At 41.5% G+C, this 27,551-nt stretch overlaps 1 protein-coding gene across 3 annotated transcripts; it reads left to right on the top strand.

The window, feature by feature from the left end:
- The first annotated feature begins 1,634 nt into the window (after positions 1-1,634).
- Positions 1,635-19,133, top strand: MOGAT1 (monoacylglycerol O-acyltransferase 1). Of its 3 annotated transcripts, XR_006885897.1 has the most exons (7): positions 1,635-1,817; positions 6,226-6,404; positions 6,748-6,952; positions 8,180-8,354; positions 8,923-9,122; positions 12,672-12,810; positions 18,478-18,597. XR_006885897.1 is itself a non-coding variant. In XM_046644821.1 (6 exons), exons 1-6 carry the CDS (start codon positions 1,724-1,726, stop codon positions 18,630-18,632), a joined length of 1,008 nt encoding a protein of 335 aa, XP_046500777.1. In that variant the 5' UTR covers positions 1,635-1,723; the 3' UTR covers positions 18,633-19,133. The 3 variants fall into 3 exon arrangements, 2 of the variants coding, with proteins under 2 accessions (XP_046500777.1, XP_046500776.1); XM_046644821.1 differs by lacking the exon at positions 12,672-12,810 and having other exon boundaries at positions 18,478-19,133; XM_046644820.1 differs by lacking the exons at positions 12,672-12,810; positions 18,478-18,597 and adding an exon at positions 11,063-11,691.
- The last annotated feature ends 8,418 nt before the right edge of the window (positions 19,134-27,551 follow it).

Genomic DNA, 27,551 nt, shown 5'->3' with positions numbered 1-27,551 from the left:
CTAAAAGGGAAGACGAAACTGACTCCTCAACTAGGGAAAAAACCCCCAAATTTTTGCATACAAAAAGTCACAAATAACTCCCTAAACTACCCAGTCTCAGGATTCATTTTTATCCAACTATCTATTAAAACATTGAAGGAAATAGGGGCACGGTAGGTGATAGGGAGTCCACTCTGTTGTTTTTCCCTATTTCAAATCCTTCCAGCAATGACTTGACAGCCACATGCCACTTAAAGTTGTTCAACTCTACAGCAAGGAATATTTATAGGGAAAATATAATGGGTGCTCACAAGGATTAGGCACTATTTAGAATCCATCCATCTATTTAACACATCATAATTGAAACCCTTCAGTGGCAAGTCTTAGGGTAAAGACTTGAACCCTACACAAATTGAACCCTTAACTTGAACCCCTAAATGGCCTGCAAGGATCTGGCCCTTGGCCATTATTATTATTATTTTTTTTTTTTTTTTTTTAGGGAGATTAGGCCTGACCTAACATCTGCTGCCAATCCTCCTCTTTTTGCTGAGGAAGACTGGCCCTGAGCTAATATTAGTGCCCATCTTCCTCTGCTGTATGTGTGGGATGCCTACCACAGCATGGCTTGCCAAGGAGTGCATAGGTGCACACCCAGGATCCAAACCGGCCAACCCTGGGCCACTGAAGCAGAACGTGCATACTTAACCACTGGGCCACCAGGCTGGCCCCTTGGCCACCATTTTCACCTCCTCTCACCCCAATCTCCTCCTTGTTCTGACCTGCCAGGATAGTGGTCTTCTTTGAGTTTCAGCCACAGGACCTTTGTATATGTGCTTCCTTTTGCCTGGGTGACTCCCTCAGTTAACCAGATTAATTGTTATAGCTCAGGTCAAGGGCTCTTCTTCCGAGACTTCCTTGACCCTACAGTTTAAGTCCTAGAACCTTCTCCCAGTCATTCATAGTAAGGTTTCACTTTGCAATTATACACACAACCGTGTGCTTATTTTGCTTATGTCTGTCTTCCCCGCCCCATCATTTATACTCTCTGAGAGCAGAATCGATGAAGGACTCGATCACTGACCGTATTCCCTGTGCCCAGGCTGGGTTTCCGGCACTTGGCAGGTACTCAATAAACGTCTGTTGAATGAATGAATAAATGAAAGGTTTCCGGGACACGTGTAGGGATGTGAGGACACAAGAGTGAGGAGGTCAATCTCCCCCGCCCCAGAGTTTGGGGGTGGTGTGGCGGGCACAGACCAACGAGCCGATGAGTACCCTGCTCCCAGAGAAGCTGAGTCCCGCGCCTCCCTCCAGGCGATTCCTGGGACTAACCCTTCCCCAGCTGCAGAGAGTTCGGAAGAAGGGGTGGGTTTAAGGGCGGATGCTGAAGCCGAGCGCACGCACGGTGATCGATCCGCTAAAGAAGGGTCAGATCCCAGTGGAGACCCCAGGTCCTGGGCAGGGCGGCAGGAGCCCACGCTGCTGAGCCACCAGCTGACCCCTCTCGCTGTCCCTTGTGCCCAACGCGGCGCGCTCTCGCCAGCGAATGCGCCCCAGGCGCTCGGGACCAGGCGCGCGTGATTGGCAGCCCCAACCTCCGCCCGGGCGGGCCCTCCCACCCAAGGCGTACTTCAGTCCCCGCCCACTCCCGGGCCGCCACCTCCTCCTGGTCCCCGGAGCCGGCGTCGCGGCGCAGCGAGGTTCCAGGCGGCCAGGTCGGCGCGATCCTCGCCCGAACGGAGACATGAAGATCGAATTCGCGCCGCTCAACATCCCGCTGGCGCGGCGGCTGCAGACGGCGGCGGTGCTGCAGTGGGTGCTCAGCTTCCTGCTGCTCGGTAAGGACCTCGCGCGCCCCTGGCTGAGCAAGATCCAGGCAGAACAGCACGGGGCAGGGGGCTCCTTCTCCCTGCTCCCGGATAGTCCTTGTCCAAGGACGCGCTTAGAGCCTCCAGCCCTTCTTCCCTTGTAAGCCAGAGCTGGCAGGTCCAAGAGAGAGTTCTTGGCACTCTCCTCTTTGGCTGCTCTCCCCACATGAACCTCGTAGCCAACGACAATTTGCCAACTTTATTTTCCCCTGTGCTATTTTTTTTTTAATTGAGGTGTACCCTCCCTACAATAAAAGGCACAGATTGTAAGTTTTGGCAAATGTAACCACCACCCCATCGAGCTGGAGAACTTTGCACTTTATCCCCCTCAAAATGTGGGAAACTCGTTTCTTGAATTGTCAACTCATAAATGGAAAAACAATTCCCAAGTATTTAAAAGCTGATTCCTTCCTCTCCCCACCCTCATGACACGCCTCTGTTAGCTTTTCCAGGTTGAAGGTCTTGCAGAGCCAGAAAGGTACCTTGCAGCACAGAAGACTGCACCAAACGTTGGGTTGAGTGGCCTCTGTCTAAATAATTCCAACCAAGGGTGTGTTCTGGCGGGTTCCCAAATTAAGCCCGTGGAGAAACGTACCTGAGGCGGTCACTAGGTGAGCCTGGGGGCTTGCCTGAGCGCTTTTTTTTTTCTTCTGGATGTTTGTTCTGCTCTTGGAGTAAATGGAGGATGGTATGAGAGGAGAGAGAAATTAGTGGAAACTTAAACTCCTCTGAAGGCTAAAATCATCTGTGTGCTGTAAGATCATGGGTTGTGCACTGATGAGGCTGCAATAATAATAATAACAGTAATAAACTCATTGCACTTTAGACGTTGGCACTTTTGAAATGGTTTTACTTTTTCTTTTAAGGTATGCTTTCTTTTGCTTTTTTGGTGAGGAAGATTGGTAGTAAGCCAACATCTGTTGCTAATCTGCCTCTTTCTTTTTTTTCCTCCCGAAAGCCCCAGTACACAGTTGTATATTCTAGTTGTAGGTCATTCTAGTTCTTCTATGTGGGATGCCACCACAGCATGGCTTGATGAGCCATGTGTAGGTCTGCACCCAAGATCCGAACTGGCCAAACCCAGGCCACCAAATCAGAGCACACGAACTTAATCACTCAGCTGGCCCCTGGTTTTAGATTTCGAATGCCTAGATCAGTGGTTCTCAACGTTGGCTGCACATTAGATAGAATCACTGGAGGAGCTCCTAAAAAATCTGATGCCCAGGCTCTGTCTCTAGAATTTCTATTTCATTTGTTACAAAACTGAGCCCTGCATCAGGATTATTGATTGATTGATTTTCTAAACAGAGGCTCCCAGCGACTCTACTGTGCAGCTGGGGTTTCCTGAAAAGGGAAATTTGAAACATTAACTCATTAAGTGCTCACAGACCGAACTGTGAGACAGGGTTGATGACGTTACACTGCCTTTTGCTCTGGACCAAAGGGCCATCGAGATCATAACAGATACACTTGTGGGGGACTGTGTGCCAGGTACTCTTCTAAGCACCAGACGCTATTAACCGTGTAATCTTCACAACCACCCCGTGAGGTCAGGATTGTTCATTCCTGCACCCAGTGGACAGATGAGGGAACCACGAGATGAAGTAAATTCTTCAAGGTCACACGGCTAGTAGGAGGTAGAGGAGCTGGATGTAAGCCCAGGAATTCTACCCAAGAGTCCCTGTTTTAACCACTATGCTGCCCGCGTTAGTGGCTTGAACTTGGACCCTGACCTTGCTGATCAATCGGCACACCTCTGATGGCCCACTGTCCTTTTTGTTTTCATGGCGCTTGTCATTGCTTGTATTCATGTATGTCAGGGGTTAGTCGAGAAAGATCTGCATTGCATTCCTAGCACACAAGCTTGGTGAGGGAGCACCCAGCATGTGCGTGGTCCATGGAAGGTATGGATTGAATAACAGCCTCCACTGGGTCCCCCAGAAGGAAAGCCAGCTACCCCACGTCTCTCTACTCATATTAACCCTGTGAGGTAGGGGCTACCCCTGAACTCATTTTGCAGATGAGAGAAGTCAGAGGTGACGTAGATTGCTCAAGGTCACATGGCTCAAAGGCAGTGGTGGAGCCAAGGGTGTCCAATGTGAGAGTGGACTAGTGACTTGGCCATGACCCTTGATTCCTAATTTGAATCAAACTACAGTGGCTCGATAGCAATTCGTTTAAATGCTTATATTGTGTGCATTTGACATTTGTGTTACATGAGCATATTGTTTTATATTATGTATTTTGGAAATTTTATTATGAAAAATTTTAAACATATGGAAATTAGAGAGAAGGATATGAACTCCCATATACTCATTACCTGGCTTTATAATAAACAATTTGCCATATTAGTTTTATCTGTTATTTTGTAAAAATATTTTAAAACAAATCACATTATGATATTTTAATCCTGAATACTTTAGTATGCATGTGTACATTAAGTATTTTTTACATAATCATACTACCATTGTCACATGTAGCATAATTAACAATAATGCTTAAAAACACCTAAACCAGTTCATTCTCAGATTTCCTAAATTATGGCAAAAGTAGACTTTTATTGTTGGTTTCTTGGAACCGGGATCCAAACAAGACCCTCGAGGTACATTTAGTTTTTATGTGTCTTTTAATTCAGAACAGTGTCCCCCATTTGTTTTCTTGTCTACAAAGCCTTGAAGAAGCACGTTCTCTGTCCTGCAAGATGCCTCACCTTCTGGATTTATCTGATTGCTTCTTTGTGGTATTAACTTGTTCCTCTATCGCCTATATTTCTTCCAAGATGGAAAATGGGGACAGTCATGTGTACCTTGAGGGTTGTGAGGAGTAAAAGAGATTGGCTATGGAAGATGGTCACTGCTCAGTACCTATTCTCTCCCTTTCCTGCTCCATCATGGCTTACCTGATCTAGCTTGGAGCAGAGAATAAGGAGACCTACCTAAGTTTCTTGTAAATTTCTTTGCACATTTTAGTGAAATAAACAGAAAATTAACTAACACTGGTAAATTGTCAGCACTCAGACCTGGGTAGAAGGAAGCGGATGAAGCGAAAGAGAATGATCCTGGTAGGAACAAGGGCAGAGGACAGTCTTTTGGACTCCTGGGAACTTTGTTGGCAGTTCTAGAATGCAACAAAACCCCACAGAGGGGTGGAGAGCCCATGCTTCCTTAACCTTTCATGCACTCTTTAACCTTTAACCCACTCTGGAGAGAGCAAGTCAGTCCTCTGATGCTGTTCAGTTCTATACTGGGGTTAAATCTATACTGGGAAACACATCGAGTTATGTATTTCCAGAAATATAAATACATGTTCTATTTTTGGCAAAAGTATATATATATTTCTATAAAACAATGATAGATCCAGGTGCTATTGCTCAGGTATCATGACGGATCATTTGTGGACAAAGCTCTTTTTCACGAGGTGGATAGGGAGTGGGTAGGAGTTTTGGAGGTTGAAGTCAGCACTGGATTAGAGGTCGCAGCCCAGAGTGGAAGAGAAAGGGGCAGGGGCGCTCTGTAAAGTGATAGTAATAGCTGGCTCTTATTGAACACTACTGTGTGCCAGGCTTTATGTCTTCATGCTCCCCCCTTGGTTGTAGTTCTCCTTTTATAGGTGTTTTTTACTATAATACATAGCACAGATATGAAAAGAAAATATCTAGCTTATCTTAATGTATTGCCTTAAGACAAACATTCTGGTCACTAGTCCCCAGGTCAAGTTTTATCAGTTCTTGCGTCATATAGTTTGAAGGTATTTCACAAGGTGCATGAACAATCAGGATTGCTCTGTCGTTATGAAATGTTGCAGGAAGTGACGTGAGCTGAGATGTTGAAGGTCGCTCCTGTGCCATTTCTATGTCTGGCAATAGAGTTCCTGAAAATGAAGTTTGTCACTGGGATGCACTTTCTATGTGGGCTGCTCAGTCAAGGGGAACACCTGTGGTAGGAATTCCTCTGCATCCCTCCTGTCAGGGCTGGTCCCTCCATGTGTCACGTCGGGGAGGGCTGTGGCTAAGAGTGGACTTTGAATTTAGACAGATAAACCACTTCCATTCTGTGTGGCTTGGGCAATTCACTTAATCTCTCTGAGCCTCCATAGTCTGTTGTATAAAAACGATATTAAAAGGACTGTGTCTGCTTTGCATGAGGATTAAATAAAAATATTTTGGTAGAATACACAGTACAATGCTTGGCATATGGTAAACATCCAATAAATGTTAAATAATCCTATACCGTCGCTTGTTCTATCAGCTCGCTTGAACTGAGGGTCAGTTTAACACACTTTATATGGATTAAATCTCCCTACCATGGGCCAGTGATTGTGCAGCACACGAGCAGGTGCTAACTGACCCTGATTCCTGAGGTTCTTCCCTTTCTTACAGCACAGGTGTGCACTGGAATCTTCGTGATACTGATCATACGTAACTATTGGTTCCTCTACATTCCTTATTTGACGTGGTTGTACTTTGACCGGCGTACCCCAGAGCAAGGAGGCAGGAGATCCAACTGGGTCAGAAACTGGGCCGTTTGGAGGTACTTTAAGGACTATTTTCCGATTCACGTGAGTAGAATTGTTTTATATAGTATTATTTTGAGTTTTAGATGAATGAAAATTTTTCATCACATATAGTTCGAACTTTTCCCTTTTTAGAGGGAGAAAGCCTGCAATTCAGCCCACGTTACTCAATGGACTCTAAGCTAAATTGACATAATTTAGAAGGCTATGTGAAAGCTATTTCCTGGACTCAGGAAATAATTTGGGAACAGTTCTAACACAGGGAACTAAGACAAATCATATTCTCTGTTTCCTCTTGATATAAGAACTAATCGCGGGTCCTTTGGTTTCTTATTGGAAACTGATGAGGGAACATTTTCTTCTGTATCTCAATATAAATGTGCTGTAGGTCCTCAAAACTTGGGATTTGGATCCAAGTCACAACTACATATTCGGATTTCACCCCCATGGAGTGCTTGTTGCTGGAGCCTTTGGAAACTTTTGTACCAATTATTCAGACTTCAAGGAGCTGTTTCCCGGCTGTACTGCATATGTTCACTTGCTCTCGTTTTGGTTCTGGTGTCCTCTCTTCCGAGAATATGTGCTGAGCTTCGGTAAGTGAAGGCAGATCACTATTTCTACAACGTTCTAGGGTGGCAGGACCACACAGAATGTTCCCTCCCAAACCCAGTGGGGTTTACAGTTTCTTAGAGTAAAACCTTTTGTCTTTATCCCCATCTGTTACTCCACTCCATCTGCTCTTTTGCACTGAACTCAGTGGAAGTTGAGACCCATCGAGGCTCAGGTTGTCTGCTCTCTTCCCCACTGCCCTCTACCTCTTCTCTTAAGAGAGTGGGTGGTCATTCAGCATCCTGTCTCAATTTTATATTCTCCTGGTAATAGGAACCCACAGTAAAATGAGCATATAATTTTCCTTTAAGAGATGAGGTATGCTGTGACTTTTTAAGGCCTTTCTAGCACATTCTTTTATGACTGAAAAAATAGATCAAACCAAGAATGGAAGGAAACAGTAAGACATTTAAAAGCGATTGTCTCTGAAATATGCGTCGTGAGGGGGTGTGTGTTTTCATGGTTTTCTTTTCCTCCAAGAGTTCCTAGTATGTCCCTCCAAGAGTAGATAGGTATTTAAAACCTGAAAAGGAGTCTTTACAGTTATTTTCATGTGCAAAAGCCTTTTACAAAGACTGAACAATTATGTAACTATTTTAAGAAACAATTTACCAAAATCAGACTAGACATTTTGGAACCACGTAGAGATCTGGCAAGTGATCCCAGGTTGTTTCTCAAATGTCTGAATTTTTTAAACCATTTACATTATAAATCCACATTTGGGAAACAAGAAGCCATATAGAATATTTGAAAACAGGCCGTTTTGGGTTCAGAAGATCCAGTGCAACCTCCTAGAGGATATACTTTGTAGTTTTGAGCAAGGATTTGCCAGGATAATGATTAAGGCCACCATGAACAGCTATGCAGGTTGTGCACTGAACAACTCCAGGGGCATCTTTTACTTAGGATGCAATATAAATGGAGTCTGTAGAGTTGAGCAGTGTACAACCTACCCAGACAAGTGGCAGACCTGGTAAGGATCAAGTGACATTTTAAAGATCTAACCCATCACCTGCCAAAATGTCAGATCTTATTAATGGAATACATTGCCAAAGATTTGGCTATGATGAAATTTGAAACCTGCAAGGTGCTCCAAATGTAAGCAATGTAGGAAATTTTGTTAAATGTTCACGGATACCGTAGAATATTATAAAAATGTTTTAATTTTTTAAAAAGGATAATTAGTTACACCTTTTGTTTTATTCACGAAGGGGCAGTCTCAGTTTCTAAGAGAAGTGTGTCCCACGTGCTGAGCAAGGAGGGAGGTGGGAACATTTCAGTGATTATCCTTGGGGGCGCCAAAGAATCGCTGGATGCTCATCCTGGAAAATTCACTCTGTTCATCCGCCAGCGGAAAGGATTTGTTAAGCTGGCTTTGACCCATGGGTAAGTGGCTTCTCATTTCAGGTAACTGGGTCTGAAAAGTTAAGTCATTATTCAATGAACACGAAGAAGTAAAGTAATTTTTCTAGCCCTCGAACATAGACCTCTCCCTAATCAACCTTACCAAAAAGCAGAAGCAGATGTTCACGGAGAATGGAATATGACCCTCCCACTGAGGCAGCTCAGTGCCCTAGCTTCCAGCAAGTAAACTATATCTTTATAAGCAAAGCAAAGCAAACAAAAAAACGTACAAAATTTTATAGGCACAGTGTAAACTTCCAGCCAAATGAATGAATGAACTATGGCCAAAACTGTAGGTGAAAAAGAAGCTCCCTGGAGCCTTCATTTTCTGTAGAATAGAATTCCACAAATTCCTAGGCTGCTAAGGACCTCTCCTGAAGATGTCAAGTGTGAGTCAGTTTCAATGGACGGAGTGGAAAGGTAGCGGGATATAGGGAGACTAGAATATTAAAGAATTGTTAGGAATCTGTTACACAAGTCAGCTGGACAGGATAAGGTATTTCAGTCCTTTTCATTAAAACTTCGTATTCTTCCCCTTGGTTATTTGCAGTGCCTCTTTAGTCCCTGTGTTTTCTTTTGGTGAAAATGAACTATTTAAGCAAGTTAGCAACCCTGAAGGCTCATGGCTTCGAACTGTGCAGGAGAAACTACAGAAGATCATGGGGTTTGCTCTACCACTGTTCCACGCCAGAGGGATTTTTCAGTACAGTTTTGGCATAGTGCCTTATAGGAAGCCTATCCACACTGTTGGTATGTACATTGGAGACTAAAAGCTTGTTAAAATGAGTAAAGGTATTATTCAACTTTGAGCAATGTTTATTGTTATTGACTGTGGCGCTAATGCAAGGGAGTGGCTTCGAGTAAGAAGTTTGTAAAATAATAATCCTAGAGATGTTATTTGAGCTGCATTTATAGGATGCGTTTTATTTATGAAATGACTGTATTTTCCATTTGAATGGGAATTGATGACTTTCAAGAATACTGCTATTGAACGACAGGTAGAATCCAGCTTTAGAAATAAAGTTTCTAAATAATACTCTAGGATGAATCGGTTTCTCTGTCTTAGCAGATTATAACATAGTGATTCTTTGATGACCAAGCTACATCAGAGTCTATTAATATATGCAGATTTCTCTAGAACAGGTGTCTTTATCATGTTTAACTCACATCGACATCAGTTTCTAGAGCAAAAGCATTTTTTCTTTTGACGACTAGCTATATTTGTATGTATTCTAATATAGGCTGATTTTATTTTTAGAAGTTGCATGTTTGGGGGAATTGAGATGAGGGAGGAGGGTGACAGACCATATTGATCAAAGGACTGAAGAGTAAAATAACTAGCTCCTCAGGCCAAAAAGGGATGGAGAGCTGAAAAGGAGAAAGTGCTGAGTCAGGTGCTTAGCAGAATTAACCAAAACTGTATACTTGATATGAAACTGGAAGTACCTTTCACCGTGGGGCGCCATTAAATGAAATTAAAAAGTTTTTGAGATCCGTTTCATTAGAATGAGATTTTACTCTTGTCAGTTTATAAGAGCTTCGCATTTTACGTGCAATCGCATGACGTTATTTCTAAATACCATATTTAACTCACATGGAATGTTAACAGGCTGTTGATTAGTTAGTGTAATAGGAATACTGAGATAAGTTTAAGTGTTTGGTGAGATAAGCTGGTTACGTTTTGTGGGATAATATTAATTAGTCATTTTTGATCCCTTCTGTGCAAGGTACTGTGGGTGGTATTTTGGGGGATTCAGGAAAGCTGAGGAACTAAAAGTTTAATTAGGTGGAACTCATATGCACCATGAAATAAGTTGTAGATATTGAAAGCAAGTGTATTTTGTTGAGTTAAATGATAACAGTTATCGCTTGGTTGGGTTAAACTTTATTTTTTTGAGTCAAGTGGTTTGTCATTTCATCTAGCCTGATTACACCTCTACTGACAAGTAATTAATTGGTCAAGGGTCAAATGAAAGTGACCGAATCTGAATTCATTGTAAAGACCAGAAAACTACAGCCCCGGTTTTCATTCGTGCCTGTTCAATGCACTTCCCTTAAAGATTCAGAAAAAGGGAGAGTTGCTTCAGTCCATCCCTCCACTTACCCCTCCAATGATTACATGAGAAACACCCTTTCTAGTCTCTAGCATCCTCAGTATCCTGCTATCATCTGAAGCCTTTTGAAACCCAAGCTAAGAATATGAACGTTTCATAAAGACTCAGCTGCCAAGATCTTATGGTGGTTGAGTGGGAGTCAGATGATTGAGAGCAGCCTGCTGTGTGTGAACCAGACCCTCAGGCGATGTATATTTAAAGACTTATTTACTTGAAATAAATGCAAGTCAGCGATAGGATATTTATAATTCCATAAACAAAAGCAAAGCTGTGTATCAATCAAATACAACAGAGAATGAAACCATATGATAATGAAACAGTGATCTAAGTTACTATGTTCGTTTCCATTTTAAATCGATGCCCTTCAAACCCAGAGTTGTTTCTTTGTTGACTCCCTGACACACCCCAGGCAGAATTCAGGCAGCATCCAGAGTGGCAAGGTATTTTGTCGCTCCTCTGTTCCCCCTGCTACTTAATTCAGAGGTTGTTAACTCTCCCTTGCATCACAAGAACTCACTAAATATTAGTTGAATTCATCCTAAATCATCACTTCATCTATAATCTTCTCACTCACAGGGGTCCAGAGATGCTCAGATTCTCCATCCTGTAGTTTCCACACACGTCTTTTGGACCCCACTTCATCAGCAACTTCAACCAGAGTGTTCATTTCAGTGTATGTGATTCTTTCTAACACTGTAGTGCTTTTGTCTGTTAATGGCCTGTTAATTAAATCCCTTTAAAAATGTGTTCTCACTAAATTCAAAGTGCCATTGTCAGGCCAGAGTTACCCCTTCTGCATATTTCTCACACAAAACCTTGCTAAACCATCAGGTTTCTCTGCATCCTCCATCAAAACCCTCTTTCCTCTTTGCTGAGGGTCATTTTCAATGGACATAATTTATAAAGAATCTACCATCTATTTTCTTTCCACATTTCACAAATGGTGTGTAGTTTACATATTTTATGAATGTTATTATCACTTTGTCAAAGCGCAATAGTAAAATGTTCACATATGTTGTGTTTCATTATATAATAATGGAGAGAAACTGATTTAAATAGCACATGCATCCTGACAACCAGGAGAGAAAATGAGGATAAGTTTAGACTTTAAGAACAATGTGTGTTGGGGCCGGCTCCATGGCACAGCGGTTAAGTGCCCACGTTCTGCTTCAGCAGCCCAGGGTTCACCAGTTCGGATCCCGGGTGTGGACATGGCACCGCTTGGCAAGCCATGCTGTGGCAGGTGTCCCACAGATAAAGTAGAGGAAGATGGGCATGGATGTTAGCTCAGGGCCAGTCTTTCTCAGAAAAAAGAGAAGGATTGGCAGCGGATGGTAGCTCAGGTCTCATCTTCCTCAAAAAAAAAAAAAAGAACAATGTATAATAAAGAATCGCAGTTCCTCAGAAGAACATTGCATTACAGAGTTCCAGGAGGGGTTTTCCCTTATAATTCTCACAGAGCAGGAACTCAAGACACGCTTGTGAATGAACAAATTAGTCTTTAGTTAGGCCTGTCTGGTTGCAAGTCTTAAGTTTTCAAAACTCAAACAAGTACACATTAAAATTTTTAAGATCAATTAATATTCAGTTCTAATAGTTGAGCCGTTACGGGTGGTGTGACTGGAAATTGTTTGGACAAGAAAGCAAGATACAAGGGACACTTGTTATTTAAAAGAGGATATTTCATATATCAGAGTATGTGTTGATTTTAATTTTTAAAATTTTATGTTGAAAAAGTCAAATCTTAGAAAAGTTTCATGAGTAGTAAGATGAACTCCTGTGTGCTTTTTTTCTCCTGGACTCACCAGTTGTTAACATTTTCCTAGTTTCTCTCTCTCTAATGGTATAATAAATACACTTTCTACTATTCTTATCACTGAGCTGTTTGAGTCAGTACAGACATCATGACCCTTTGCTCCTGTTACGTTTCTGTATCTCCTACGGACAAGATTATTCTCTTCCAACTGTGAGTATAATTCAAGAAGTGGAATATTGATAAAGTACTATTAACTAGTGTACAGTCTATTCAAATTTTACCAATTGCCACAATAATTTCGTTGTGAGCTGTGATTTTTTAGGGGGGATATTATTTCCCTAAGCAGGATCATACGTTACTTTTAATTTTCACATCTCTTTCGCCTACTTTAAACAGGAATGGTTTTTCAACTTTTTTTTTATCTTTAAGGCGTGAGCAGTTTTGAAGAGTAGAGCTCACTTGTTTTGTACAATGTTCTTCAACTTGGGTTGGTGTGTTTCATCATGCTTATATTCCGGTTATGCATATTTGACAAGAATCCCACAGAAATGGCATTGCGTCCTCCTCGGTACGTCACATCAGGAGACTCTTGATGTCAGTTGTCTTATGTTGGTGATATTAAACTTTGATCATTTGGGTAACGTGTTTGCTGGGTTTCTCTACTGTAAAGATAAATTTATAGATTTATCTTATGTAAACCTAAAGATTTTCTCCCCTTCTTTATTAACAAGCAACCTGGTGGTAGTGTTACATAGAGACTGTGATTATCCTATTCTCCATCCAACTTTACTTGATGGTTTTAATTTCCGTTGATAAATCTTGCCTGAATCAATTATTACAGTCATGGCTGCAAACTGGTGATTTTCTAACTCTAGCATCCCTTCTGTATTAATTAGTTAGCATTCGTCATAGAGAAGAACTCTCTCTCCCCCTTGGGGTTAGATTATTTGAATTTCGGCTACCTGGACATGCTCCTCAGCTGTGTTTGCACGTGACACAGCAAGGGCTCCAACCCCATCTTTTCTAGCCTCCAGACTTCCACGGACTTTCAGTTAACTCATGAGCCTGTCTTCTGATTATGGATGTGATAGAAGTGTTTATTTCAGTTTGATTCTTACGGCAACACTGAAAAAATATAAACAGTGCCATTAAGAAATTGGTTCTTTCCATCTGTAGGCCCAACACGATGGCTACGGCCTATGCTCAGGTACCAGCTGTATGCAGAAATCAATATGGACATTAAGAACGTATTTATTCTGCATCAGCCAAAGGTACCAAAGGAAGTGGTGTAGATTTGAGGTCTGGCTTGGGGTGATTTTGAATGTTTCATTTATCTTCTCTGAGCCTCAGATTTTACAATTTACAGAGAAGACTATAATAATCGTCCCATCTTCTCTCTGGGTTATTCCGGGCATTACAGTGAGAAAGTCCCTGTAAACCCCAGGTGCCAGGTGAGTGTGGGTTGCTATACCGAGCAGAAGCCTTCCTGGCCAGATTGTTGAGAGCTACCAAATGTGTTTTGATTTTCCTTTGTAAGTATTCTTGCAAAATGTTAATCTGAATCAAATCATGAGGAAATAGTCAGACAAACCCAGATTGTGAGACATTATACAAAATGACTGGCCTGGACTCATCAAAAATATCAGTGTCTTAAAAGACAAAAAGGAGGGAGGGCTCAAAGATATACAGCAGCTGTCACGGACTGGGGAGGAGACAACTATAAAGGATATCATGGAGACGACTGATCAAGTGAGAATGTGGATTACGTACAAAATAATATCCTGTGGAGGTTAAATTCCTTGGATATGATAATGGTGGTGTTGTAAAGGACAGTGTTCTTGTTCTTAGTATACAAGCTGAAATATTTAAGGATGGGAACACGATCAAATTATTGACATGTACAACTTACTTTCAAATTGTTCTACAAAAATAAAAACAATAATACGTATGTATACAGTCTTTTGTCACCTAACAATGAGGATGTGTTCCGAGAAATGTGTCCTTAGGTGATTTTGTCATGCAAACATCAGAGAGTGCACTTACACAAACCTAGATGGTATAGCCTACCACACACCTAGGCTGGATGGTGCTGATCTTATGGGACCACCCTTGTATACGTGGTACATCTTTGACCAAAATGTTATGTGGCACGTGGCTGTTCATGTTGTATGTGTGTGCAAAATGTTAAAAATTGGTGAGTCTAGAGGAAGGGTATGCAAGTGCTTATTGCATTATTTTTCCTGTAGGTTTGAATTTTTTTTTAATAACAAAAGAAAGGGAAGGGAATGTACTTTATTTAAATAAAATCGCATTGAACGCACTTGAGGACAAAAGTAGTCCATTATATTTCAAGTTATTATTCTATCCTGATGGGAAAAAGCAGGCTAAGGGATTCTCTGAAATAGAAAGGAAGGCAAGGGAACATAAATTAAGTTCTAATTGTAAAGTAAGGATTAAAAGAGATTATAATGTTAAAAAGGTTAGAATGGTGCCCAGTATGACGTATTACATGCTCAGTAAGTGTTCATGAGTATGTGTGTGTGCGTATGCATACGTATACATACTTACACACACACACACTTACCTTGGCCATCTTTTGAGCCTCCACCATAAGCCAGAGGTTGCACTTGAACCCAGGTTTCATCGGGCACCCACGTTTTGCCTCTTCACAACCCTACTCTGCCACACAGCCCCCTGCCTGTTCTTTCTCTAGTGTACAGCTACATAGCATCTAAAGAAAGAGTAGTTCCTGCGTGAGACCATTAAAGAGAGAAACAACTGTGGAATTTTCACAATTCCAGAAAAATAGAACAAAGATTTCTTACTGTGAAAGATCTACTCTTTGCCTCAAGAAGAAAATAATGCCCATTTCCAAACTCTTCCCCAGCTGTAGGTGCAGTGGCTCATGAAGCTGCTCCTTCTTCAACTTAGGGAAATACAACACAGCATCATAGAAATCAGAACAAGACTGCTGGGTGAGACAGCAAATGCATAACTAATCTTCAATTTTGGATGGAATTGGAAAATGCAACAAATGAGCGTGCCAGCTATAAAAAGCACTGAAACATACACAATAGCTGCGATTCCTAACTTTGCCACAATAGATGTGGGCTGATTTTTCGAGGACAAGGAGTTCTATTTCCAAGAGCAGCCTGATGCAGCTGTTTTTTCTTTTGTGTTGTAAAGAGAGAGTTATCCAGCAGTTTGCGACTTAGTCTTATGTTGAAAACATCGTTTTCTCCTCCTTAGTGGTAAAAATCTTTTTGTGGCGAGAATGAATTCTGGTCTTCTAGGGCACAAGGGACTCTCCTCAGATTTGCCAAGTTTTGTTTTGTTATCTCCGTCTTTATCCCTAAAAAGCAATTGAGAAAATCTTCTTACTCTCTAATCCCATTTGGGGTTAGTTTAGTAAGGAGGGGCAGGAGTTTTGGGTGTAAATCTTAATTTCCTCTGTTTTTCTGTGTAACTTAGGAACTTTCAGCAGGTCAGTTCTCTGCACGTAAATAAGAAAGGCAAGGGTGACTATGTCTGTCTCACACTTTAAAGGGAAAAGTCTTATGATAAATTCAATATATATGGCTATGTTTGAGCTCTCTGGAAGAACTCTCTGAAATATGGTAAAAACTGTTTAGCAAGAAAAGAACAGGATTGAAATTAACTGTAGGATAGCTCATAAGAAATAAGACTCAATAATTCAGAATTCACCGGTCCTCGTTAAAGTCAGCTGGGAACAGCACATTTAATCTTAGATCACTGTGTCTCTTTATAAGTCCCCGCTCCCACCCCAATAGTTGCACTTGACCTCTCTCCTTGGGATAATTTCAGTAAGAAACAGAAGCTATTTCTATCAAACCATGAATTTGCTCGTAGTTTGGAATGAAGATTCTCAAGATGCATGGAGATTTCTCAGTTTTTTCCTCAAACAATAAAATTCAGAGCTGAAAGGAACCTTCAAGATCATCATTTCACTCTTTTATCCTACACATGTGAAAATTAAGGCCAGGCAGGAAGTTCCTCACTAGCTCAGTGTACTTGCTGGTGAGCTAGCACCAGATCTGGTCTAGCCTGGGGCTGTTTGTGCTACACCAGCTCCACTTCCGCCCCGTCACCACGTTAGCCTCTCCCAATCCATATTTCAAGCACGACTGACAGCGAGATGTTTACGTGTCCAGTTCTTTATGTTGAATTATAAAGGACTGACATCTCCTATGCAGGCGTACCTCGGAGGTATTGCAAGTTCTGTTCCAGACCACCGCAATAAAGCGAATATTGCAATAAAGCGAGTCACACAAATTTTGGGGTTTCCCAGTGCATATAAAAATTACGTTTACGCTCTACCGTAGTCTATTACATGTGCCATAGCATTATGTCTAAAAAGATAATGCACGTACCTTAAGTCAAACATACTTCCTTGCTAAAAGATGCTAACTGTCATCTGAACCTTCGGTGAGTCGTAATCTTTTTGCTGGTGGAGGGTGTTGTAAAAAAACGCAGTATCTGTGAAACGTAACAAAGCAAACAGTGAAATGAGGTATGCCTGTATATAAGTGTGACATCCAGGCTATCAAAGAAAACTGTACATGAGCTTCTTGAGGCTATATCTGGTTAAAAACTTAGAAATTTGTGACTATTAATGTTGCAGTAAGGATATGTGTGTGTGCATTTGGAGATACATTATATATATATATATATATATATCTCCTTATTATATAATACATTATATTGTACGTGCATGTGTGTGTATCAATTCCCTTCTCTGTGCCCCCGCTCCTCCCATACTGATATCATTTATCCCTTCCTTCTTTGTCTGTGACGACATTTACTTGGTTTTCTCTTAACTAACCGCCTTGTTACTGACATGCATTCTAGCCCTGGATGTAGAATGACGCGACCTAGGGTAGGCCAGAGGGAATCTCCTCCCGTCCGACTTCCAGTCTGTTACCTACGGCCCGGCTTGGCCTCGTGCCCAAGCTCATCAAAGGTGATACACAGAAGCAGTTTGCTGCCCAGGGGATCCTTGAACATCCTGTCCATTTTCAGCCCTTGGCATCAGTAGCAGCATGGGACCAACAGAGGGCGCAGTGAATAACGGAGGCTCCAGGAGAGCAGACCCCGAAGCCACGTGTATCTGTATTCTGTAAAATATTGGTTATGTAAACGCTCTTTAAAATATGTATATAAGTTACCAGGCTTTAAAAAATTAATTAGTTCATTTTTTATTATACAGGTAAAACTCAAATACGTTCTCATTGTAGAAAATGCATACAATACAGATAAAGCGAAAGTTCCCTGCCCTTTGCCTCCCGCCTGCTAGGTACCGGTTATCAGTCTGTCTTTCCAGACGTGTAATACACTAAAAGCTTATAATACACCTAGAAATGTAAATACTTTTTCATTAATGGGGTCATAGTGTATTATTTTACAACTTTTTTCCCACTTAATACTTTTTAGATAGCTGTGTCTGTGTGTGTGTACACAAATACATTCATTTTTTTGAGGTATAATTGACGTATCACTTTATATCAGTTTCAGGTGTACAACATAACGATTTGATATTCATATATATTGTGAAATGATCCCCACAACCAGTCTAGTTAACATTCCTCACCACATAGTTACAAAAATATTATTTCATTTTTTAAAAAAATTGCCTAGGATTCCATTGAATGAATGTTCTGTGATTTATTTAATAATTTTTCTATTTGGACTTTTCATTGAAGGCTTTTCCACTGTTACAGACAGTGGAATATTTGTGATTACATGTGTTTTCTAGTACAGACTCTTAGCTGTAAAGGTATATCTTTTTAAAATTGTTTAGGATGACATTAAAAACAACAGAGGGTGATAGCTTATGATTGAAGGTTTCGCAGGCGGTCACAATAGGGCACTGTGGTCCGGCTGTCAGCTGTCCGGGAGGGAGAATGCTGGTGACGTGCACACACAGCCATGTCCTCTTCCCTCACAGCCACAGCCAGCACAGAGGTTCACTTGACTCAGAGTCAAAAACACCAGGGTCCTGACAATCCAGCATCTGCTGAGAAGGAAAGTTCTTTATTTGTTATCAAAGGGGATGGTGTGACCACTGGAGGCAGCCAGTAAAATGAAAAAGGGATTGGAGCCAGCCGGCCTGACGGCTTCTGATTGGCATATCTTTCCAGGGCTGGCCATTCGAGGCAGGAGTCGGCGGTGGAGTGGTTTTGGTTCCTTATGCTTGATGTGTTCTCTGTTTTTGCAGTTGGCCGCCCAATTCCTGTTCAGCAGACTCTGCACCCGACTCCAGAGCAGATTGAGGAGTTGCATAAGACCTATATGGAGGAGCTAAGGAAATTATTTGAGGAGCATAAAGGGAAGTTTGGTGTTCCGGAGCACAAAACTCTCATTTTTAAATAACTATCCTCTTAGAAGGCATAAAGGAAGAAAAGAAAACATCCCAGTGAGAGAATAAATATTTTAAATAAGTTTATTTTTTTCTTTGACTATGGAATCAAATTTGCAACTGAAGAGATTTATTTATGGTGACAGATGCTGATGTTTCTCTGTGGCGAATAAAGATACAGTCTGTGGCTGTAGGATCAGGTAGGAAATGACTATAAGCCTTTTAATAATTTTCCTCGTTTAGAAAGGTGGAATCATTTTACAGGTTAAGAAACGGCTTAGAATTATTCATGTCCTCAAAAAAATGACAGTTTTGAAGAATAATTAGGTCCTTTTAACTAAACATCACAATAATTTAAGGTGGCGGTTTCACTAAGTATGACAGATGTTGCTTAGCACAACTGGGACATTTAGGAGACAGTGTGTAAAATAATTTGCCATACAGAGCTTGAAGAGATCATTTCTTTTCTTTTCTGCTTGAACAGACCATTTGTTAATAAATCATGTTACTTTTAAGACTTTGATAATTTGATCCTTTAGGTCATGTCAACCAATGCATTTTTATACAATAGTGCAGAACTTTTATGCAGGTTTTGAAATAGGATGAATCTATTATGTGGAAACCCACATGGATTAGAGCAGGTCTCCTCATTTCTGGTCGTGCTTAGAAACAGTCATCCTGGGGCCAGCCCCGTGGTTGAGTGGTTAAGTCCATGTGCTCTGCTGCAGGCTCCCAGTGTTTCGTCGGTTTGACTCCTGGGCGCGGACATGGCACCACTCATCAAGCCACGCTGAGGCGGCGTCCCACAAGCCACAACTAGAAGGACCCACAATTAAGAATATACAACTATGTACCGGGGGGCTTTGGGGAGAAAAAGGAAAAAAATGAAATCTTTAAAAAAAAAAAAAAGAAACAGTCATCCTTGTCATTTGCTTAGAAATAGGTTCATTTGCTGTTAGACAAGGAGGTCTTTTGGAAGACCTGCTTTAGCACGTGTTTTAGGACATTGAAATTCCAAAAGGTTTTCACGGTAACAGAAATGCTTTTAATTTTCTTCCCAAATGGCCTCTTTATGTAAGACGAGCTAGGAAAGAAAGGCGCTCTCCGATGAGATGTCTCCAGTGCAGTTGACTCACATTGTGTGAGTGTCATCTGAACCAGAATGGCAGGTCCGTGGGGCTGGGAGCCTTGTTTTTCCTCCTCACTGGTGTGTCCCTAGTGGCTGGATCGGCTCATGGAACTTAGTAGGCACAAAATAAGCACTTTTTAAATGAGTGTATTTAAAGATGAACATGAAACTTTGCTGTAAGGTGAAGAATTTTTTAAGCTGTATCATAAGATGAAACCTCTTATGAGACAAGACCTGCTTTCAGAATCAGATAGTTTGCTCTGTCTGATTGTCCTGTGCCAGTAAGTGACAATCCTGTAGGCTGGTTGTAAGGAGCCCGTCAGAAGGAGGTTTCTGATAATTAGTCACTAAGTGTTAAGTAATTAGTAAGTCAGTCAAGTAAAAAGAATGTCTAGTTTCCAAGTCATCTCCGTTGCTAGATATTGCTTCTGTGTCTCCTCCCCTTTAGGTACTTGGGGCAACTTCATTGAGTTGCCTTCTAATTTATTGATAATCTATCTTCGGACCTGTGATTGTTAAACATTAAGCCCTGGGCCAGAGCCTGGGTTGGGTTCAGCAACATTAAACAAGATGGTAGCAGATAGTACCTTGAGTAACAAAGCATTTCACACATGAAAAAGCGAACCTTCTCAATTGTTCTGCATGAGGTTTTTGGCCAGCATCCCTGTGGCTTCACAGTGGTTGAAGGATCCAGGAGTCTATTGACCCATGGCCTTGAAATTAGATCCATTTTTTGTCCAAGCAGGGAATAGGACACAACATATTTTAACAGATGCAGACAATTCGACTATAAATCCTTTTTGGTATTACTCAATACCAAAACAATGTAAAAGGAGCGCCACTGAAATAAAGTTATACCCCAGCTGATCAGGCGTCAGTGTTTTAGAATAAAGCTGTCATACCTGAATAACCACAATAACCAAAGGCCTTTAAGTTATTATAAAGCCCATGAATTTCCTTCCTTTGGAGAATTTTATTAAAAGCCCATGACACAGTCTTTTGCAATTTCACAAAGGTATCAATTTTAGTCTCATGCTTGGTAGTGAGGGAGCCATCTTGACCACCCAACCTCAGCTGTGTTGTCCAGTAAGAAGTTAAAGTCCATGTATAAGAAAGCAGAGGCACTAAAAACGAGAGGAGTGCTGCTCTGATGAATTTATCTAGAATTTTGCCATTGAAAAAAATCTAGACATCAGCAGTTTTAATTTGACGTACATAAAATCTTATTTTTAGATACGTATTAGGGAGTTGATCTCTTCCTTTCATAGGATCTCCAGAGGTTTAATCCAGCCATGCCGGAAGTCCTTTCGTAAACTCAAAGCATGGACGTAAGTTCCTTATAGTCCTACAGATTGCAAATGAATTTTTTGTCGTCAGTTTTTGCTACAACACAAATGTGGGCTATTTATTGTATTCACCAGTATGGTTTGACAGAGATCTCTAGTTTAAAGGTTCTTTATACAATTGTACATCAAACTGAAAGAGCAAAGAACAAACAGTAACTGCAACAACAAGAATAAGCCCAGAGCACTGTAAGAGAAACTGGGCCTGTCACTGTGAGAAACGTGCGTTTGTGCTGTTTGAGTTGGCCATTTCTTTCTCCTGTTTCTCTGACACTGGATGCGGCTGAGTCATTTCCTTTGTCTTGCAGCTGGAAATATTGAAATTGTCTATACCCAGCTAAGTCTTTTAGGCTCACATGAAGGTTGCAGCTGCAGGGCTGACGAAGGCCAGCCCGTTTTGCTCTGTCCCAAGGGGAACCAGGGCAAGGGCGGCTACATGATTTAGGCAAACCCTTCCCCACCATCATGGAAACAATCAAAGTGTCTCTACTGCAGAGATAATGGATGGGCCAGCCTTTGTTGCAGGCATAGGGTTAAAAATACAATCCCTACTTTCAGTAGGAGGTACATTTCTGTCATGGGAAGCAGAGGAGTTGGAATCTAGGTACTGTGTCCATACTTCTAACTTCACATCTCTTCCAAACTACCTCACTGGTGCAGATTACCAAAGTTTAGGATAAACGTGAAAACAAGGTTGGGATGTGTTCACTCCCTTGTCTTTTCCTCTGACAAGAGACAATGTTGATGGCATTTGTTGACTGGATGTTTTTTCCCGATAGCCCAAGATTGCTAGTTGTCATATTTGTGTTTTTTACACTAAGTGATAAAATATCTATTTGGGGGTCTGGTAGAATTGCTTCAAGTACAATATGTATGTCTTCTTAAAGGAGAAAAACACGGCCACTTCAAAATAACCAACTAGCGCTCCAGTTTCTCTTGGATGGCAAACACAGAAGCAGTCCTTTATATTTAAAACAGAAGGACTTCTCTAATAGCTTATATTTTAGTTATTTTAATAAATTCTTCCCAAGTGCCTTCAGCCTAGTGCCTTAATATCTTATATGAGAAGGAGAAATTTTATCTCAATCCGTGGTTAACCCGTGGGATGGTGAGGTCCTCAACAGCAGGATCTGTGTCTTGTGTGCGTGTTGATCCTGGCCCCAACAGGGCGGGCCTTGAGCAGTCTCTCGGTGAATGGAAGTCTGATGGCTTGTGGCATAGAGGCCAAGTTTTAGAGCTAGGAGGGTCTTCATCATCTGTCAGTTATTCCTTCTGTAGATGAAACAGTTGCTTCCCAGTGAGGTTTAATGCGGGTTGGAAGTGACTCCATTTTCCTATTACTCTGCCGTAGACCCAACAGGAGGTCCTGCTGATCCATGATTGTTGATTAATAAACCTAAGAATGCTCCTATAAAACAGGACTGTCAAAAAAGTAGAATAGGCTGAAAAATACACTTGAAGGGATTTAACAGCTCTCAAGCGAGCTCCGTATTATTGGGATTGGGAACATTTTTCTTTTCTGAGACCGCTGCACCGCACTGTTGATTTTTCCCTTTTGCAAGAGCTATTTTGGTGATGGGTTCAGGGCCCAGTCCAAGTTTTCAACAACCAGCCTAGCCACTTGAGCCTTCTGTATTGGAGCAGCGGGATAAGGCCAGGTGCCTTACGCCCAGGATGAGTGACGGACCCTGCAAGGGTCTTCCCTCTCAGTTGTGTTGTGGTCATTAATGCATTAATCCAAAGCAATCCCATTACTAAGACACAGGTGGAAATAGAACTTCTAACACCTCATTGACAGCCCCAAGCCCCGAGTCCCTTTTGGCTCCAGCCTCACCCAGCTGGGTTGTCAGCTGCTTTTTTTATAGCTCTTAGATTCCTGTTAAGAATTATCGTAGGCTTTCTTGAGCATAAGGATAAATCTGACCTTCTTTGTATTCCCAAGGGCTGCATAATTCTGTCCTACTCAATTTCCAGACCAACTTGGAGTCTTAGGTCTTTCTGGTTGGAGTCCAAACCGTCCAGTGTGGGAGTGCAGTCCTGTTGGGACAAACAGAGGAAGTAACTATCCCACTCTTTTGTACTCTCCAGGTTTCCATTTCAAATAATCCTTTAGTCTCTGGTCTTCCAGAGACTAGTAACTGGCGAGGTGACCCGGGTTCAGTTCTGTCCTATGTAAACAGAGTTAGGAGTGACTGGTCTCTGAGATCCTTTCTGCCTCTTTCTCCATAGTCTCTGCCTGGCCTTTTTCTGTCATGATAGTGACATCTCGTTGGAGGTGTAGATTTATCTGATGACTTTTCCTTTTACTCTACCATCCTCACTTGACTGTGTTCCTCCAACACATGCAGTGAATTCAAATGATTGTCTCATTTTCTTGGTATGTATAAAACACAAATTCCGGGGCTGGCCCCACGGCCAAGTGGTTAAGTTCATGCACTCTGCTTCGGTAGCCCAGGATTTCACCCGTTCGGATCCTGGGTACAGACATGGCACTACTCATCAGGCCATGCTGAGGTGGTGTCCCACATAGCACAACCAGAAGGACCTACAACTAGAATATACAACTATGTACTGGGGGGTTTTGGGGAGAAGAAGAAGAAGAGGAAAAAAAAAAGAAGATTGGCAACAGATGTTAGCTCAGGTGCCAATCTTTTTTTTTTTTTTTTTCCTTTTTCTCCCCCAAGCCTCCCAGTACATAAATGTGCATTTTTAGTTGTGGGTCCTTCTAGTTGTGGCATGTGGGATGCCTCCTCAGCATGGCCTGACAAGTGGTGCCATGTCCGTGCCCAGGATTCGAACTGGCGAAACCCTGGGCCGCCAAAGCAGAGCATGCGAACTTAACCGCTCGGCCATGGGGCAGGCCCCCCTCAGATGCCAATCTTTTTTTAAAAAAAAAACACACACAAATTGCACTGAAATTTCTCCAGCATTGTAGTGACTTCTAGTCATGGTGTTTCTAAGAAATAGTTTAATTCTCTAAATAAAAATAGGAGAAATTTATCTAAGAGGCTTCCTCCTTTCTATCATTCAAAACTACGGAGTAACAGTTTATTACTTGTTAAAATCTTTATAGGGGATTGTGAACTTTTATATTTTCTATATTGTATGTGTTGCTGTGTGCTTTGTAAAAGCTCTTGGTTTGTAAAGTTTTGACCAATAAATGTGTGTTATGCCCGGGTTACAAATGTGTGGGTGTGGTGTTTGACTTGGATGGGATGGTTTTCCTCTCCCACACCTTGACAAGGCTGAATCCTTGGACTTGGGGGTGAATGTGAGCAAGGGAATTGCAATGAAACTGTGAGCATTGCAAATTCTCATACGGAAAAGTCAGTCTTTTCAATTCTCTTGATGAGATAAAAGGGAAAGCAGGGGCTGGGTTAACCAGAGAAGTTCGGGTATGCAGGATGAAACAGCAGCAACAAAAAGAGCAGAAGACAGAGGAAAGAAGTTGGGAAACTGCCATGGTCTTGTGTGGTCGGAAAAGGAGAAAAACCTTTCAGATTCAGAAATGTTCAAAAACTGGTAGAAAAATTTATAGATTCCAAATGAAATGAATCTCTGCTAGTGGGGATGGGTTGCTTTTTGAGTGATGCAATTGTTCTAAAATTAGAATGTGGTGATGATTGCACAACTCTGTGAATAGACTAAAAACCCCTAACCTCTGCACTTCACGTGCATGAATTTTATGCTATGTGAATTATATCTCAATAAAGGTGTTTTATAAATTCAGGCCAGTCATACACTTACCAAAATAATGGAAGAAGCTAAAAACTAAATTCCTTTTTTTGTGTGTCAAAAGTGATATTGCCTCCCGTTGATGCCAACACTTTGGACAACAAATTTTATGCCTTGGTTTTTGAGACCCAATGGTGTTCATGATCAAAACAGATGTTTTCAATACTCTTTTTAAGTACTTTGTTGGATAAAGAACATGCTGTTTTATTATTGAGTAAAATAGTCTGATTTTAATTATTCCCAGTATTTTATTAATACTGTCGCATAATACTAAGTAAATGTTGTCATATAATAAACAGCAGTCAACATTTATTGACCACCTACAATGTGTCAGATACAGGACTAGGTACTTTTTGTACATTGTAACATTTCGCTCTTAACATAGCTCTATGAGATCCGTACTATTTTTTTTTCTTCTTCTCCTCAAAGCCCCCTGATACATAGTTGTGTATTCTAGTTGTAGGTCATTCTGGTTGTGGTATGTGGGACACCACCTCAGCATGGCCTGATGAGCGGTGCCACGTCCATGCCCAGGATCTGAACCAGCAAAACCCTGGGCCGCCCAAGTGGAGCCCGTGAACTTAACCACTCGGCCATGGGGCCAGCCCCCAGATCGGTACTGTTTTTATCGCATAGGAAGCTGGGGCTCAGAGGAACTTTGCTCAAGGCAACCCTGATGGTGGCTAGTGGAGCTCAGACATGATGCCAGGTCCACTGGCCAGAGCCCATGCTTTGGATGTAGGGCTCAGCGCCCTGGGGGGTGTGCCACCTCTTTCACTGTCTTGCTGTGTGACTGCGTAAATGACCTCGTATTCTTTACCTATTAAATAAGAGGGTGGGACATGATTGCTAAGGTTCTTTATGGGTCCACCTAGCTCTGATTCAATTCTAAAGCCATCTACATTTCTGAACACCACCTCCCTAAACCTAATAGGCACAGGAGGCATCCTCAGCAGTGGGAACAACCTGGAGACCCATTGTAAGATGGCAAAATGTTGTGTCCACCATCAGAAGGACAAAGCAAAATGTGTCCACTGTTAAAAGAACAGAGTAAGAAAGCTTCATAAGTGGACTAATGTTTGTTGTTAAACATTTAAAATGTTACATGAAGAACACCTGTTTAGTTAAAAGTCTTGATTTTTTTTGCAGCTGTCACTACTTAGAGCATCTGGGGAAAGGTCATTTTTCCAAACTGTATTTTAAAATTCATTTTATTTCTCACATGGGTATATGTACGCTGTGTTTCTAAGTACCTTTAAAATTTTTTCTCTATAAGACAATTGCCACATGTTCCAAATTTAAGAAGGAACTTCTCCTGTTCCACAGCTCCTTTGCCGTCTCCAGATCGCCAACATCTTAAAAAATTCTAGATGGGAAGGAAATTTGATCTTTACTTTGACCTGGCATTGACATTTTATGCATGATGCTGAAATAAAGGAATGTGGCCATCTATCTCAGATTGTTTGGCTATGTAAGAGCAGGATCATACAATCTGACATTTCAATTCACTTAACTTTAAAATCACATTGAATCCATGAATATAGAATGTAAGTTATATTAAATAATTTTAGCGAGGATTTGCAGAAGAGTTTATATATATACTATATATAGAGAGATGTAGACATTGACATATAGATATATATTCATTACTGTTATGGAAATAATACCCAAATAAAGGAAATTTTAAATCACTGGGAATAAACACAAATGTGAGTCATTTGGGAACTAGCTATCCTTTTAAGGATGAATTTGATTTATATTTTGAAGAATATGTAGTTGATCGAAGTTAGTGCCGTTATTATTACACGGAAACAGAGAAAATACGGCGTAGGGACCCTCCACGATGCTTCTATAGGAAGCAACACACTTTGCTGTTTCAAACCAGGATGCGAACATATTCACGCCTTAAAAGCGCGACAGCTCCCCAACCACCGAAGACCTCGATCAGACATCCATCCGCACGCCTTCCTTTTTCTACCTTCTCCCTTAATTCACTTTTTCTCTCCATGTTGGCTTCCGCTTTGTCCATAACCCAGGAAAAAGAAAAAGAAAAGGAGGCGCAGGGGAAAGGTGAATTGCAAGAAGCACCTGAAAAACATTTTCTGGCAAAGATCAGGTCAAAGACGATGAAAGTAGGGAAGCCTTGAAAAGCAAGCAAGACTGCACTGAGTAGGAAGGACAAAAGAAGAGAAGAGGAGGGCATCTTACCATCGTGCATTTTACATTCAAGGACCATTCGCATCCCATTCCCTGGGATGTCCTTGTCCCAGAGGACCTTCATTTCTGTCACATGACAGGAACACATCTGGTGCTGCCTGAGTGAAATATTGTCTCAGAAATGATGCCCCATGGAAGGAAGGTATATCCTCTTGTTGGTCCCTTCCTGGTAATATGAAGGAGTGATCCTTGAATTAAAACTTCAAACTTTCTGAGACCTCCCAGGCCACTCTCATAAGGATCTTTGCTATTTACCTGATTACTGTTATGAATCCACTCTCTTTCCTGGGTAGCTGAAAATCTTAGCTGAACATTATGGGAGACCCTGAAAGCCCATTTTCCCCCTAATACTAGGCCAAGTGGACAGATGATATTAGGCACTAGTCCAAAGATCCAACAGTCAAGGGAAAACAGAATAGTAAAATTGTGTTGGTTCAAATCTGCACAGGCAATGTGACCTTTAGAACTGTGTGTTTCCACCATTGTTGCGGAGAGTTGTATGAAACAAC

Source organism: Equus quagga, chromosome 17 (genome assembly GCF_021613505.1).
Source record: "Equus quagga isolate Etosha38 chromosome 17, UCLA_HA_Equagga_1.0, whole genome shotgun sequence".
Taxonomy (NCBI): Eukaryota; Metazoa; Chordata; class Mammalia; order Perissodactyla; family Equidae; genus Equus; species Equus quagga.
The sequence above is the reverse complement of the archived record's forward strand: the minus strand, read 5'-3'. Positions and strand labels throughout refer to the sequence as shown.